At 44.4% G+C, this 16,152-nt stretch overlaps 1 protein-coding gene across 1 annotated transcript in view; it reads left to right on the forward strand.

The window, feature by feature from the left end:
- Positions 1–16,152, forward strand: part of PLCD3 (phospholipase C delta 3) — a 72,007-nt gene that overhangs the window by 31,344 nt on the left and 24,511 nt on the right. Inside the window, exons 2-8 of the mRNA XM_054993602.1 lie at positions 535–696; positions 3,810–4,038; positions 5,359–5,488; positions 8,925–9,150; positions 10,518–10,719; positions 11,785–11,929; positions 14,847–14,999. Of these exons, the coding sequence (XP_054849577.1) occupies positions 535–696; positions 3,810–4,038; positions 5,359–5,488; positions 8,925–9,150; positions 10,518–10,719; positions 11,785–11,929; positions 14,847–14,999 (1,247 nt within the window). The remainder of the gene's footprint in view (positions 1–534; positions 697–3,809; positions 4,039–5,358; positions 5,489–8,924; positions 9,151–10,517; positions 10,720–11,784; positions 11,930–14,846; positions 15,000–16,152) is intronic.

Raw genomic sequence — 16,152 nt, forward strand, 5'->3', positions numbered from 1 at the left:
TGAAAAGGGCCATTATGTGTTTCCAATTACCTTATTCAAGGTGATAAGATCACATAACATTTTATCAAGCTAACCCTAACCCTAAACCAACTAGCTCATGGGAATTAGGTAAGCACAAAACATCTCCCATAGCTGGATTTATGTACAGATGAAGTAAACTTCAGATTACGAGGGGCCACTATAGACGAAAATATTTCTAAAAATTGCTCAACTTCTTTTTTTGATAATGCTACAGGGTCTGTGAAACTTGATACTTTAGGGTCTCAGGATGTATTAATCTAGCAATGATGTCTCCCTGGGTCATTTCAGATCGGGAAGATGGCATCAGGGAGGGGACAGTCTTAAGCTTCCTCTTGTCATTATCCTGATCTGAATCAGGCCACCTCCCACCTGAAAATAAAGTTTCAACACAGAACTCCCAGCTCACCTCCAATCTGACACAGTCTGGGGTGGACCCAAACACAGTGTAACTTGTGGTTGGCCTCCTAGGTTAGGCCCTGATTTCATTTCTACCCCCCCCTTTCCCCCTTGCAGGCCTGACAGATGATGAAGATATCAAGGTGATGCTGAAAGGGTCCCTCCTCTGGAAAATCAAGGGCCGCCAGCAGCAGAAGCAAAGGCTTCACCGCCTTCAGGAAGACGGGATGACCATCTGGTTTGAGACCCGCTTCAAAAGGGGTCACTCCAAACACGTCTGTAAGTCTCTCTGTTGTTAGCGTGTGTCCTTCTCATCCTTGCTGAGCATGTAGAAGCTGAGGGGTTTTCCACACAGGGTTTTTGGATTGGTTCTGGCCACGTACTGCTTGTCCCCTGATTTCCACATGCATTTTTTTGCCTTTAGTTTTTAACACTCCCCCCCCCTTTCCCAGTTATTTTGAGACCGCTTTTACTCTTATCTTTTTCTGCAAGCTGATTTTGAATCAATTTTTTTCCTTGTGCATACTGTTTCTTTGGTTTGGTTTGTCCCAACCACTCACCTCCAACTCACTTTTCAGTGACTGTCATCACCGTCAAACTACTCTTCCCTTCTGTCTTCCTACCTCCTTGTTTTGTTTTTGGTCTGTTTTTAAACTATCAATTTAATATTGTTATCTTGACCTACCATTATAAAAATAAAAGCAGCAGGTTCTCTGAATTCCTAGCTTTCGTTTTCGTTTTTGTTTTTAAAAAAGGTCTCTAGCCCCTTTCCTTGTGGAGATATGCCTTTTCTCTTATATCTCCACAAGGGAAGGGGCTAGAGACTGATTTTTTAAAAATAGATCTTGGGAATTTAGAGAAGATGCTGCACCTATTTTTACAATGGTTGGTTGATATATAGTAATGGAATTGATGATTCCAGTTGCTCCCCTTTCAAGGCTAGAGCATGAGATAGCCTTCCACTGAGCATGAACTAAGTCTGTTAAGCACCGTGTATTTGTAGATTCCTCTCACACCTTGTCCCAAAACATGGTAGTTAACGTTCAGATTCCATTCTGGCCAAGGCAATCCCAAGTAACCCTACTGCCTCTGCAGATAATGTCTGGGGGAAACAAACCCTCACCCTGCCCTGGAAGTCTTAGGTAAGACTGAGCCTCAAGTGCTTGAAAGATGAGTCAGGAGAGGATGAGAACTTCCTGCTTCAAGCAAGCTGGACAGGCACCAGGCATGGAGGGCAAGTCAGCAGTGAAACAGAAAGGCCCTAGTTTAAATCTTACCTCTGTCATGAGCTCAACTGAAGGGGCATCCGGCCCACAGAGCAGAGTGAAGAGTACTGCCTGGCTAAGCTGATGTATGGGAGGGAAGGCAGCGTGGTATAGCCTGATCATGTCTATGTCAGTGCCTGGATGGGGGACCACCAAGGAAGACTCTGCAGAGGAATGGGACGCCACCTCTGCTTTTCACTTGCCTTGAAAGTCTCTTGCTGGGATTGCCATAAGTCAGCTGCAACTTGACAGCACATATGTATGTACGTAAGCTGAGGTATAGATTAACCAGATAATGTTTTTTGGGGGGGGGCGCTATAAAATGGCCAAGTCTGTCAATGGAGGCCCCCCCTTTCAGGTTCTTGCCCATGACAGTTCAACTCTCATTAGGCAGTCTCTGTACAGTTAGCAGCTACACAGAGGGAAGAACTTGAACTGGTGCAGTTTTCCTTTTTTACTGTGCCTCTATACTTGGGTAAATCTCCTGTGTTGATTTCCATTATGTTGGTGTTAAACCTCCACTTGTAAAAAAGGTGACAAGTGTGGTTGGTGCAGGCAAGAGAGTAGGTAGGAGCAGAGGGAACCCCAGGAAGGTACAGTTGGTCTTCAAGAGCTACTAGAGTTTATTTAGGATGTCCACTGCCTGCTGTGCCCTTTTTGCCCTGGTGCAACTGTGTTACACAAATGGTGCCCCGTTGCCCTTACCCAGATTCTTTGGAGCAAAAGGAGGAGACAGACAAGTGCTTCTTTTCAGTGAATATATTGAGTATTGCAATATGGGTACCCAGCTTTCAAAGGAGCCATGTGTACCAAAGAATGTAAAGCTTAGAAGCAGTTTTAAAGACATTTTTCTAGTACAAAAGGAACTACCTGCTGAACAGTTTGCAATTGGTCATTACATCCATCTGATCTCTACAGTTCTTTCAATTGGCTACTACTCATTTCTTTTAGCTAATCTCGCGATTTTGCATCTATCAATGTAACTTTCTATTCCCCTTATTTGGTCACTATCCCTTGCTGACTTTGAATTTCTCACTTCTTGCTGACTTCCAAACCTTAGAATCAAAAGTTATGGATACAGTGAATGTGCTCTTCTTGTATCTATTTCTCCCTTCTCATGAGACAATAGCCTAAAGAATGTGTGGCCTTATCTATGTTCCCTAGGCAACTGAGAAAAGAGAAACATTTTCGGCCAGTTATGCTGTTCCAAAGCAACTTTCAGCAAAGATGGAACAGTGAAAGAGAGAAGATGGGGGTTGCAAGCACTATTAATTCATTCTAAGAATATGTATATGAAAGATTATAAACCCTTACAATAAAAGGAATATTAAAAATCTTAACTCTACAACTGTAAGAAGAATGCAGAGACTGTGCCTCTAATAGCTGCTGTTCCCAGTTTCCTGCTTTTGATCTCACGCGCATATGTGGTCCATACAGGATACCCATTCCAGCAACTGAATGGTTTCTTTTTTTGGCCTGGGCCTGGATTCACAATTTCGCTAGTGGTTTTGGTATTATTTGGTTTTGATATTGTAAAAATGATAGCAAATGGCAGCTTGACTTGGAAGAGGCACTCAGAACTGGACAGGAAATGTAGTAACATGAGAAACACTTTGGGAAAGTGCTAGATTATTAAGTACACCTATTTATTATGCTTTGCTCCCTCCCCTTTCTGCCAAGAAGCTCATTTTATCCCCACAACAACCCTGTGAGGTAGGTTGGACTGAAAGAGAATGTCAGGCCCAAGATCACCCACAGAGCTTCATGACTGAACACAAATTTGAATCCAGGTCTTCCTAGGCCTAGTCTACCACTGTTAACTTCTACATTACACTATAAAAACGGCACACTCTGCCCTTAGGCCTTATCCTGTGTGTAGTTCCCTCTCCTTCATTTCCCTTTCTCCTTGCGCTTCCCCCCCCCCTGCAAAAAAACCCTCCATGTCACCTCTGCTGGGCCAACTTTCCCTGGGTTTTTTTACTTGAGGCTAAAGCAACTTTCCTGGTCAGCTCCAAACCCAGGAATCCACCAATACGTTACTGGAAAGCCTAAAGAAATTTTTTGTCAAGGGAGGGGAGGATTGAAATTCCTAACAGCATTTTTCATTTGTTCTCTCTTCTCTTTCAGTCTCCATCTTGCACATAGAAAGTGTGCGTGAAGGCTATCAGTCTGAGGGGCTCCGGAAATATGGCGGCTCTTTCCCCGAGCCCCAGTGCTTCACTATTGTTTTCCGAGGCAAGCGGAAAAACCTGGATCTTGCGGCCCAGACTATGGAGGAAGCTCAGCAGTGGGTGAGAGGCCTCACCAAACTGATGGGCAGAGCAGAAGCCATGAGCCAGCGAGAAAAGCTGGAGCAATATCCTTCTCATTAAGGGCACAGGGCAGGAAGGAACCCATAAGAAGCTGCTCTGTGGAGCCAGGCGAAATTGTACAATGCCGTGTTCCCCTGACCATCCCTGGACCTGTCCTGGTGCCTTTCAACAAGATGTAGTCTTGGAATTCCTGGTGAAAACTTACCAAACAAATGTGTTGGAGGGGGCTTTGAATTGGGACAGAAGGGCACGAGGCGAGGGAACTTAAGCTTTCCCCCTCTGTACCACAGAAGGGTACGTATGAAATGGTCCCACCGAGCTGTTGTTTGCCCCTTTGGGGAAACTGACGTATAGCCCCCATTACTTTCCCCAGTGGCTCCTTGGGGCTATTTCAGATCAGGAAAATGGCACGGGGGCTTAAGCCCCTTCTTCCTGTGTGCTGTGCTCCTGATCCAGATTGGGCCCCCACACTTGAGAACTTAGATTCAACCGGGAACTCTCAGCACACATCCATTTGACAGGACGTGGGTCAGACCTGAGAACACTGGACCCTGGAGCTTGGCCCTCAGACCAATGTTCTGTGTAGACCGGTCAAATCTAATCTGATTGGCAGCCACTCTCCAAGTCTTTTGCAGGACCTGCTACCTTTTGTAAGTTTTCCCAGTGGAGTAATAGTGGCTCTCTGCGTCTATTTTAGGTCTGGACAATGGTACTGTCATTTCATAAGTGGATGTTCTGGTCATTGGACCAAAAGCATACCAAGCATATGCTCTCTCTCTCCTGCTAAACCATGAGAGCAGTGGGATACAGTTTTTGGAGTGGATAGAGAGAGGAGGTTTCCTAAACTACTCAGGGAGGGGAAGGTTTAAAACCACATTTGGAGAAGGGTCCAAATCTGCGCCATATGCCAACTGCACATTGGAGGAGGACCAAAGGCAACAGGCTATACAGTTGTGCTGTATCAGCCAAAGTTGTACTCTTCAGCCAAAGGAGAAAAATCCAGCCTTGTCACCCTGAACTTAGAAGTCTGTCCTGCCCCTTCTTCATCAATAGTGACATTTGAACATTTACTTCTGTTTCCTTCACATTTCTCAGAAGCAAGCATGCAGTGCTCCATATTGCCCTGCTCTAAGGAGGATTAATAGATCTGAATAGGAGTCTGTTTGGTTTTATCCTGCCTAATTTAGTAGTTAAGGTCTCTTTGTAAGACCTTAGCTCTGAGTTGTGCAGCAGCTCAGGTTCAGCACAGTGTGCAACCCTTCTCTAATAATTACCATTCAGTATTAATGTTCCTTTGAATTAAAGAATTTCCTTCTAGGAACTATCTCCCAGTCCCTTTGCCCTTTCCTTACATCAGGTTTTACCTGGATTCATGACATCCTACAGCGAGCCGACAAGAATAAGGACAACAAGATGAGCTTCAAGGAGATCAAAAACATGTTGCGCATGATAAACATCGACATGAACGACATCTATGCTTACAGGCTCTTCAAGGTAAGCTTCTGCTGCATGCCTTTCGTTAAAAGCTGGAGTAGGTGGGCTTTGGCTCTCTGGTTGCAAACTCATTGAGGTAGGTCCAGATGGGTAGGGTAGCAGCAGAATAAAGCAGGGAGTCAGTCACACCTTGGAGTCTAGCAAAATTTATTCCGGTGGAAGCTTTTGTGAGTCAGTGCTCACTATATCAGATGCACAAGAATGAAAATCCACCATGCCATACAACAGAAAAGTGTTTGTGTGGTATTTTTGTTTGTTTGTTTGTTTGTTTTGCCCTGACCTGGATAGCCCAGGCCAGCCTGATCTTGTCAGATCTTAGAACCTAAGCAGAGTTGGCCTTAGTTGGTAATTGGATGGGAGACCTCCGATGAAGACCAGGGTTGTAGAGGCAAACCATCTCTGTTAGTCGCTTGTCTTGAAAACCCCAGTGGGAGTAACCATAAGTCAATTATAACTTGACTGCACTTTCCACCACCATCATCACAGTCTACAGCAGGATGGACTGAGGTAAGCAGATACAACAGGATGGTGCTTAGGTATGTTTGATTTGGTTTTGACCTAGCCTCTTTTGTAACATCCCCCGTTTGGCTTTCTGGTGTGACTCTAAATCAGCCTGATAGATTTGCACCCCAATGGCTCTGATGAAGTTAACACTGACTCATAAAATATGCTGGAATAAATGTTGTCAAGCTCTAAAGTACGACTTGTAGCCTGGATAACCCATATCAGTCCAAGCTTGTCAAAGCTTGGAAGCTAAGCCGGGTCAGCCCTGATTAGTACTTGGATGTGAAACCACTAAGGAAGACCAGGGTAGCTATGCAGAGGCAAGCAATTGCAGACCACATCTGCTCATCTCTTGCTTTAAAAAACCCATAATGGGTTACCATAAATCAGTTTCATTAAGTGACTCGACTGCACGTAATTAATGAATTAACGTATCACTGGACTCCTGTTTCATTAAGACAGAGTTTCGTATCCACTCCCAAATGCCACCCTAGTACCCTTAGTAGCCTTTTGGGACATTTTTCATCCCTCTATCCTCTGGTCACCACATTCTGAATAGGAGCAGCAGAATTATAGTGGAATAAAGAGTAAAGACTTGATCAGAGACAGTCTCCATGATGGAGGAAGGGAAGAAGAACGGGGGACCACGAACTCCACTTGCAGGCTCTTCTGTCTCCCTTTAGCTACGTGGTAGCCATTGCAGTTGGCCCAGCCTGCCTTCCCTTGGCCCTCTCCCACAAAGGAAGGAGGAAAAAGAAGCAGCCATTAGTTCTGCTGTTGCTGGGCTCAGCTCTCACTGTCCTTATTTTTTCTCTTTATTTATAGTCTGCTTTTCTTGCTGAGACTCAAGGTGAATTACAAAATTTAAAAATAATGTCATGGAAACAGTACAAGATATGCAATGAACTATGCAGTAAGACTGGAACACAAAATCAGAAAATAATGCAATAAAAATAATGAGAGCCATGACATATCATAAACAATCTAAAAGTTGGATTGCAGAATTTAGAAACCAATGTAGTAAGAACATACAATAGTGCAATAGACTTATTCCCATTAGAACACCATCCTTCTGAATGATTCTATTTTACTACAGTCCTGTTCTCTTGATCAAAAAGCCCTCCTGAACAGTTCCATTTTGCACATTCTGTGGACTGATATATGTGGGGTGTACCTGACCTCCTCCGCTAGAGACATTCCAACAAAGTAGTGGAAGCCCCAAGTGAGAATACTTGAGTGCAGACAACGGCTGATCTTTCCCATTTGCAGAGTGGCACCTTCAGAAGGCTCTGCTCAGAGGAAAGTAACTCATAAATATATTTGAACCCCAAGTGATACATTGTTTTAGTTATCCATACCCACTTCCTCTCAAAGAGTGGACCTAAGATAAACAGAAGGTGTAGCTGTCAGAGTGTGAGACTAGGATCTGGGAGACCCAGGTTCAAATCCCATTCTGCCAAGAAATTAACTGGGTGGTCTCAGCCAGTTGCTGCCTCCTAGCTTACCTCACTGGGTTGTTGTTATGAGAATACAGTGGAGCTGGGGGCAACTGTGTGTGACGCTCTGAAGGAAATGCCGAATAAAAATGTGTGAGAGAGAAGCATAGAAAACAAGTGAAACAGCAGCCAATTAATAAACATAATTACTGAAAAACTGTAAAAACTGACAGCCAGTTTGGTGTAGTGGTAGAGTGTCAGACTAGGACTTGGGAAACACAGGTTTGAATCCCTGCTGTGCTGTGGATGTTTGCAGGATGACATTGGGCCAGTAACACACTCTCAGCTAGCCTACCTCACAGGGTTGTTGTGGGAATGAAATAGAAGTTAGGAGAATGATACAAGCTGCTTTGGGTCTGTACTGGGGAGGAAGGTGGGGTATAACTGAAGTACATTTTAAAAAAAATAGTATCTTTGGGGCCAGCCCAAGAATGGTGGATAATAATATAACAACCACTTAAAGCACCTTTGCCAGGTGATGGAGGCAACTTCCCTAATCTTGTGGGAGACAAAAGTGACATTTACAGGGGAAGTGTGGAGGAAATGAGCTACGGCTATACAAGAAGCGGGAAGTGGAACTTGGCTGGCACCTTCAGTACTGAGCTGGGGGAAGAATGAGAACAGGGCTTTTTTTCTGGGAAAAGAGGTGGTGGAACTCAGTGAGTTGCCCTTGGAGAAAATGGTCACATGGCTGGTGCCACGGCGTGGAGGGCAATCTAAACTCCCCTCTGTCTGGAGATCAGGGGGCGGGGACACCAGCCATGTGACCATTTTCAAGAGGTTCTGGAACTCCGTTCCGTGTTCCAGCTGAAAAAAAACCCTGGGTGAGAGAATAGCTAGGTGCTGCTGAATCCCCTGAACAGCAACATGGCCAAGAATCCTGTGCTTCCTGCTACAGCTGCCAAAAGCCAGTTTAAAAATTCAGGCTTTCCATCTTTCTGTAAAAAAGAGAAGCTAACTGGCACACATACATCTTCCTGGCAAACTCATCTCCCAGATTTGGGGCCGTGGCAGGAAAAGGCCCTGTTTCTCTTCACATAATTAATGGGACCCAAGCCAGAGTCCTGATTTGCCGGTCTGAAAGGCAACTTAGGAGGCTTTCCAGGACATAGGCAGTTGTCTGTCATGCCTTCTGTTCACAGGCAGCATTGTGGATCCTGATTCCCCATTCTCCTGCTGCACCAATCCAGGACAGTGCCCCAGGCTGCTCACAAAATATTAATAAATAAATAAGGCTCACAGCCATCCAATAGCAGTAAGACCTGAAGACCACTTGGAATAGATAGGTCTTCAAAAGATTCCAAAACATCTTCAACAAAGGTGCCAAACAAATCTTCTGGTGGTGGAATTCTGTAGTTTAGGGGCAGCCGTTGAGAGGCCCTTTGCTTGGTCCTTGAGGTGATTTTCTTCCTCCTCCTCCTTGCCTTCTTCCTCAGGAGTGTGATAAATCAAACAATGACCGTTTAGAGGAGCATGAGATCGAGGAGTTCTGCACACGTCTGATGGCTCGCCCTGAACTGGAAGACATTTTCTACCGCTATTCAGGCAAAGATTGTGTGCTATCGGCCGAGGAACTGCGGGAATTTCTGCGAGACCAGGGAGAGGAGGCGAGCTTGCAGCGGGCTCGGGACATCATCCAGCTGTATGAGCTGAACGAGAAAGGTATGAGCTTTTCTGTCAATGCTTCGAGGTTGTTCTGAGTTGGGGATAGCCCAGCCAGAAAAGTTTGAGCTGCACAACATAGTGAGAGGAATCTTTCTTGGAATCTCTGGTTTGGGTTGTAACCTAATAGGCAATTCTTACTGGTTGCACACAGATTGTTCTTCCCAAGGAGCAATGAAAACATCTTCCTCCTTACAGCTAGAGTAGGCCTGATTCAGCATTGCTAGCTAATTAACTCTATGTGTTTAGGGATGGGGTAGTTAGTTTGCTAGGTTTTCCTAACGATTACTTTCTCCCCAAATCATACACAAATCCAAAGACTTGTGAAATTGACTGGACCAGATTGCAAGCCCAGCATCTTGTCCAGAACAGAGTAGGTGTTGTGACATCACCAGACTTCCACGAAGAGCAGCCTTTGAAATAAGGCAGGGAATAGGAAGCATAATGGCTCTGTATCACATGTTTCATGGCATTGCATAGGAGTAGCGGAAAGCCTGCTTTCACAACATCTTCATTTATTTTATTATTATTTACTGACTATATTTATATACCACTTTTTGCCATTGCATTCAAGGTGGTTTACAATTCAGAATAACTACAACAATATTATATATGCTATGCAAAAGACAGGAAAGAAAAAAGAAAGCAAGCAAATTCCAGCACAAATGTACAAGAGGGGGGACTTCTGAGGTTTCCTGGGAGAAGGGAAAGGCCATCCCTCTCCCACTAGCTCTACTTTCTCCCCTCTTGCTGTGGATTTTAATTAACCCTATGCCCAGCTGTGCAATCACCCAGTCCCCCCTTCACTGTTTCACCCCTCTGTGCCAGTTTGTCCAATCTGTTTATTCCCCTTGCCCCCTGCCCCAGACAGCCACATAATTACCAGGCTCCCCCTACCCAATCCTGTTAGTGCTTCCCAAGATATTGACCAGTTTTTCTTCCTCCAATGTCTGTGATTGTGCAGATACATTTTGGAGTATGTGTATGGGGGGGAATGTCTCTAACCCCCAATATTTTTTTCAGTTTTGACCTGGGGGATATCTCCAGTTCACAGAAAAATCTACCCTAGCCCTTTGCAGATTTAAAAAATCTGTATGGAGGGCCACCCATCACAATTAGATACAGGCTTTAACTGCTCCACACTGACCAGTTGTTATGGCCCTGCAGAAGGCAGTTTGGGAGGGCATGGAGCCAATTGGAGCCAACTGGTCCCAGGCAGGCCCACAGAGGGAGTCTTGCCTTCTCAACTCTCCTGCTTATTGGCTGCCTTCTGAAATATTCACCTGTGTGATGCTTGGTGCTAGCCCGCTGTGAGATGGGTTGGGAGACTGCTGGTTCCTTTCACTCACAGTCTCTCCATCCAACAGCTAGGCAACATGACCTCATGATGCTGGACGGATTCACTATGTACCTGCTGTCTTCAGCTGGAAGCATCCTCAACCAAGCCCACACGAGAATCTACCAAGACATGAGCCAGCCTCTCTGCCATTACTTCATTTCCAGCTCCCATAACACCTACCTGACGGACAACCAGATTGGTGGGGCCAGTAGCACTGAGGCTTACATCCGGTAAGGAGACTTCATGCCAAGGCAGAAGGAAGGTCTAGCCCAAGTGGTTCTACTGGATGGCCCAGCAGGGCAAAGCAGCATGGGCAGTGCTCTAGGAAAGCAGGACATATCTGTGTGATAGATCAGATAGCTGCCGTGGAAACTGGAAAGGGTGCATTAAGATTTCAGCAGATCTGGGACAGGGGGATGCAGTTATGGATTGCAGCCCGATGTGGCTGGAGAAATAGGATCAGGAGAGAGCCATTTGGTGTGGTTGCTTTCTGGATCAGATGAGATGAAGGAGGAAACTTGCCGTAGCAAAATGGCTGAAGAGGGACAACCCATATTACTGCCAGGGAAGGGAGTGGTACTGTGAATCTTTTTGCGTATGCTGCCTTTCACAGATTAGGAAATTTCCATTCGTCAGCCTTTGTCTCTTAATGCCCAAAGGAACTCTGAGAATGGTGTGAAAGATTACTCTAAGTCCTTTTGTGGGCAGGTGGAAAATGTGCCCACGCTTTGAAGATACAGCACGATTAGCCAGCAGGTATCCACAGCATTTGTGCGGACCTGTTAATCATTGTGCCTAGAGTGAGTCCAGTACTGGGTTCCCTGCAAACCCAGAAGAAGAAGTGCTAAGAATTACCACCTTTCTTTTCTCAATAAATACATTTAAGCAGCCTTCAAAACAGGATCTTTTTTAATAAACCCTGAGAATTAAAAAATAGCCAGCAAGTTTCTTTTTTTAAATGACCCAGTGGCAAAGCTGGAATGGCTGTTTTCATGTATACTGTCCAGTTTAGCCAGTTGGCTTTGCGAGCCCTTGGAACACCCAGACATGAAGACTGAATAGTTCCTGGCTTGAGCAGGGGCCACAGGGCTTCAATGCACTTCTGGTGGTCTTAGGAGTGATCAGCTGGCGATTAGCAGGGAGAACGGCACCCTTTCTCCTTCCATACTGAGAGAAAGGGAGAGCTTGGGGCTGCAGCCACTTTCTTATGGAGCTTCATACAAGCTGTGGAGCTGAAATACGTTACTCCAACATCTTAGACTTTGACTGTGTCCATCTCTCTCTATCTCTGGCAGCGCGTTGATGAAAGGGTGCCGATGTGTGGAGCTTGACTGCTGGGAGGGGTCCAATGGGGAGCCTGTCATTTACCATGGCCATACCCTCACCTCCAAGATCCTCTTCCGGGATGCTATTGAGAGCATTCGGGACTATGCATTCAAGGTAGGCTGAACTGCAGTTCTCAAGGATCTTTGCCAGGAGTAGGGAGCTGTGCTTGCAGTCTAAAACATTTCTTGGAGTGTGTTTCACTGGGTCTGTCACCCAATTATTTTTTTAAAAAGTAGTTAGTTAATTGTGCCACTGCTTATGTCAACATACATTTGCACATGGAGGAAGCTGTAGTTCTGAAGAAAATACCTGACTTCATTTGCTGATGATGTAATGCTAGTGTCACAGCAGCCACCACCCTAGAGGAAGCATCGCCTCTCATGAAGCAGAGAGGGAGGAATGCTTCTTCTAAGGGTGGTGCCTGTTGCATGTGGTAATTGTGCTAAAAATAATTAACATATTTTAAAATGTAGCTAATGCATGATAGCAAGCGGGAGAAAACATTTTTAAACGGAATGTATGCTCAAGCCCATGAGTTGGATTCTAGAGAGCATCTCTGCTGATGGAAGTGGGAACTCCCCTCCCACCCCAGCCCAAAGTAATCCCCCAAATTCTAGTCCTAGGAGATGAGATTCCCACAAACTGCGTGAGGGAGGAGATGGAGGTCTGTTGTGGAGGGGAGGGTTGGGAATCAGCGAAAATCCCCTCTTCCTTCGATCAAAAAAATTTTCTGCTAGATCCAACCCCAAGTAGATTTCGTACTCATATTCCAGATATAGGAAATACCAACACTAATTTAATAGCCACCGCTTCCCCAGAGCCCCCTTTCACAAGAGAGACTTTGCATTAATTTTGTATTTACCTCACCTGCATGATGATGTCACAACCAACTCACATTATTCATCACTTAATCTTTTGTAAACACAGCCTTGGACCGTACACAATGACCTCCTCTTTTTCTAGACTCTGGAGCTTGCTATTTGGGGGTGGGCCATGAAGTCCCATTGAGTGGATTTGGATGGGTGGTAGCTACTTCATGCCACTTGGAATTGGTTTCAAAGGGACAATTTTTACAATCTTGATTTGTGCCAGAAAGCAAAACAACAGGATTGCACTTGAAGCTGTCTGGAAATGGTGACTAGAAGTTGCTAACTGACAGCATATTGGGGTGCAGGGCAAAGGTTGCTTTGCACTGCCAGCAAGTGTGCTTACTTCCTACCTGCTCAACCTGTATTTTTTTAAATAGGCAGATGAGAAGAAATTACCATACGGCCTCAATACAAAGCAGTTCCTCAGAAGGCAAGAACTATATAAAGTTGCCCTAGAATCCCTTGTCTCACAGCGAAAGGATGGAGAATAAAATAGCAGCACTATCTTTTCTGAGTGTTTATTCTAACTGCTAGATGGTGGGAGGTACCTACGTGTTTCCCGCAATGGGCCAAATAACTCTAGGTAGGGTATGTGTGACTGAGATCATGAATGTGGTATATGAGAATGAAAAGATTCAATCCCCTCTCTTCCTGGAGCAGTATTTCATTAGGTGACACCTCCCCCCCCCCCCGCCCCCAGTGGCTGCTCTTAACATTTTGAAAAACCATGGGAGACCAGATTGAAGATCTCCCACAGTTTCATTTAGTTGTGCTTTAGATTTTGCTTGTTCACTGGAATCAGGAAAAGGCCGTTGAGTATATCATTCTAATAAACATTTCTTTGAGTTCCCAAAGGGAAGCCAGGTAGCAAAATTACAAAGAGCACAGTGGAATTTTCACAGAATTATTATGGCAGAAACTTTCATGATCTTAAGCCTTATTCACCTACATACAGAGAAAAAAATTGTAAACTGTGAGGCCATAAAATCCCTGTTCACAATCGTTTCCTCTTTGTACTCAGCTGTACACATATTTGTCAGCTTAGGATCTTGGACGTCTGGCTATGCAGACTTCCATGAAATCAACATTTGTTAGTCTTAAAGATGCCTCCAGATTCTCTGCTGGCTTCACATTTCTGTAAACTTTCATTGAAAATAAACGTGTCACTTAATCACTTGGGTGCACAAGCTTGATAGAGTTGCCCACCTTTTAAAAACTTCAATAGCTACATAACAGGTGGAAAGCAACAGTGGTAATTTATCAAAAGCTAAGATAAATTTAAAAATGATAAATAAATCATATGTTGGCCCCAGAAACCTAATTAAAGAATTCCATGTTTGGGCCATTAGCAGGGTTTATTGTTTAGCAGTGGAAGTGGTTGTGAGCTGGTTTTGCTGGCTGGAGTGCATGCAGGAGAGAAAATAACAAAGCATACACTTGTTTATATTTTGAAAGGAAATAAAGAGTTCTTTATTGTAGGAACCCCGTACTCTGATCGGAAAGGAGGAGAGACAGATCCTATCTACTTATCTAGTCTAAGGATGCACATGGATGCTAGGACCTGCATCCATGATTCCAAGTTGAAGGGAGGAAAAGGGAGAGAGATGGTGCCTGGAACAAAGCCAGGAAGAGAAGAGTGAGAAGGAGGATGTCATGAGGAGGAAGTCCTGAGAATAGCAATCTGGGAGCCAAGCTACAAGTGACGAATGAAACTTGCCTGGCAAGTGAACAGACTCACGTGTATTCCTCCCTGTTCATTTGCCACTTGATCAAGTGGAGAGCAAGTGAATGGCAAGTGAACAGGGAGGAATACACGTGAGTCTGTTCACTTGCCAGGCAAGTGTCATTCGTCACTTGTAGCTTGGCTCTTCATATCAAAGGGATAGCCAGAGCAGTAGACAGTAGACAGGATGCCCTGACCTCTCTGCCTTTCTAACTCTGGTTTGTCCCCCTCTGAAACCTGAGGAAAGAGACAACACTGAGTCCTCCTCTTCCAACAAAAAATACATCTGTTTTAAAAAAAGAGAGCACTGCAAGCAGCCTCTATTTAGAATTTTCCTAACAATAGCATCGAGAGACAAAGGAAGTGCTCTGAGCAGCCCTTGAGGAAGGTCCCTAGAGACATATGATGTGTCCTCCTGACCTCTGCTTTCTGTCTGCAGCACTCTGCCTATCCCTTAATCCTCTCACTGGAAAACCACTGTGGTCTGGAGCAGCAATCCACAATGGCCCGCCACATGAAGACCATCTTAGGAGACATGCTGCTGACTCAGCCGCTGGATGGAGACTCTCCCAAACAGCTCCCATCCCCAGAGGTAAAGCCACTGGCTGCTCTTTCTGCTCTCAAAGAGCTGTTTAGCGATAGCATTGTGGTAGGTGCTATGCAGAATTTCAATGTGATAAACTGAGCCTGTGGAAATCTGGGAAGAGGCTTGAGGAGTAATTTGAAGAAGAGGAAAGGGCTAGTTTGTCAAAGGGAGAGCGTTGTTTTTTATGGTCTGGAGAGCTGGAAGCTTGCTTTTTGAAAAGTGACATTCTTTGTGCTACTGATAGTAAATTTGGGGGGCAGTGCAGGTTGACGGTACACAATGCGACAATGCCATGCAGTATTGCAGCTTTTCTCCCCCATTTTGCTCCCACAGCAGTAGGAGCCTGGAATAGTGGGAGCCCAGGGTGGGAGTTCTTCCACTATAATGTGAGATGTGTCTGCTTTACTGGATAATGGTAATGACAGATGAGTGGCATTGATTCTCTGATATGATGTTGTTTTGTTTCTCTTATTGTTGCTCTTAGTTAAATTCTTGTGTTATTGCTGTTTCACTGTTGTTGTAGGACTCATTGTTGAAGTGTTTTTGCTGCTTGAGTTTTTTCTGCTGGTTTTAAATAGAGATGGGCACGAACCGAAATATGAACCAAAGTTTGTGACGAACCAGGCTGGTTTGTGGTTCACGAATCAGCAGTTTGTCAGAGCCCATTTCTTTCTTTTTTTTTTAGAAAATTTTTATTAGGTGAGAATATTAATATACAACTTTCAAATAGCATCTCATTATCCTTCCCCCCACCCTTTCCCTCCCCCCCTTTTCCAAGACTTCCAACAGCTTTCCAACCCTATAGCCTAATCTATTCCCAATCTGTCCCCTTTTTCTGTAACTCCTTATCTCATGTTTACTTACTCTTTTATTCAACTAAGCCCTATCTATTAACTTCAAAAATATTGTTATAAACTTAAAATCTATTATCTATTACTTTATATTAGCTCCACATATATTTAAATTTAAACTAACTAACAGTCGGATAAAATATCTACTTTAGTAATTCTAACAATATCTATTAACTCTAAGTCCACTTACATTTGGGCTAACAATTAGCTAATACTTCACTTCATATGGTAAAGACTCTATCTCTTCTAATAACAAATCCATTCTAATAATTTTCAAATTGCCATAATTCGTCAGAGCCCATTTCTGA

Source organism: Eublepharis macularius, chromosome 12 (genome assembly GCF_028583425.1).
Source record: "Eublepharis macularius isolate TG4126 chromosome 12, MPM_Emac_v1.0, whole genome shotgun sequence".
Lineage (NCBI taxonomy): Eukaryota > Metazoa > Chordata > Lepidosauria > Squamata > Eublepharidae > Eublepharis > Eublepharis macularius.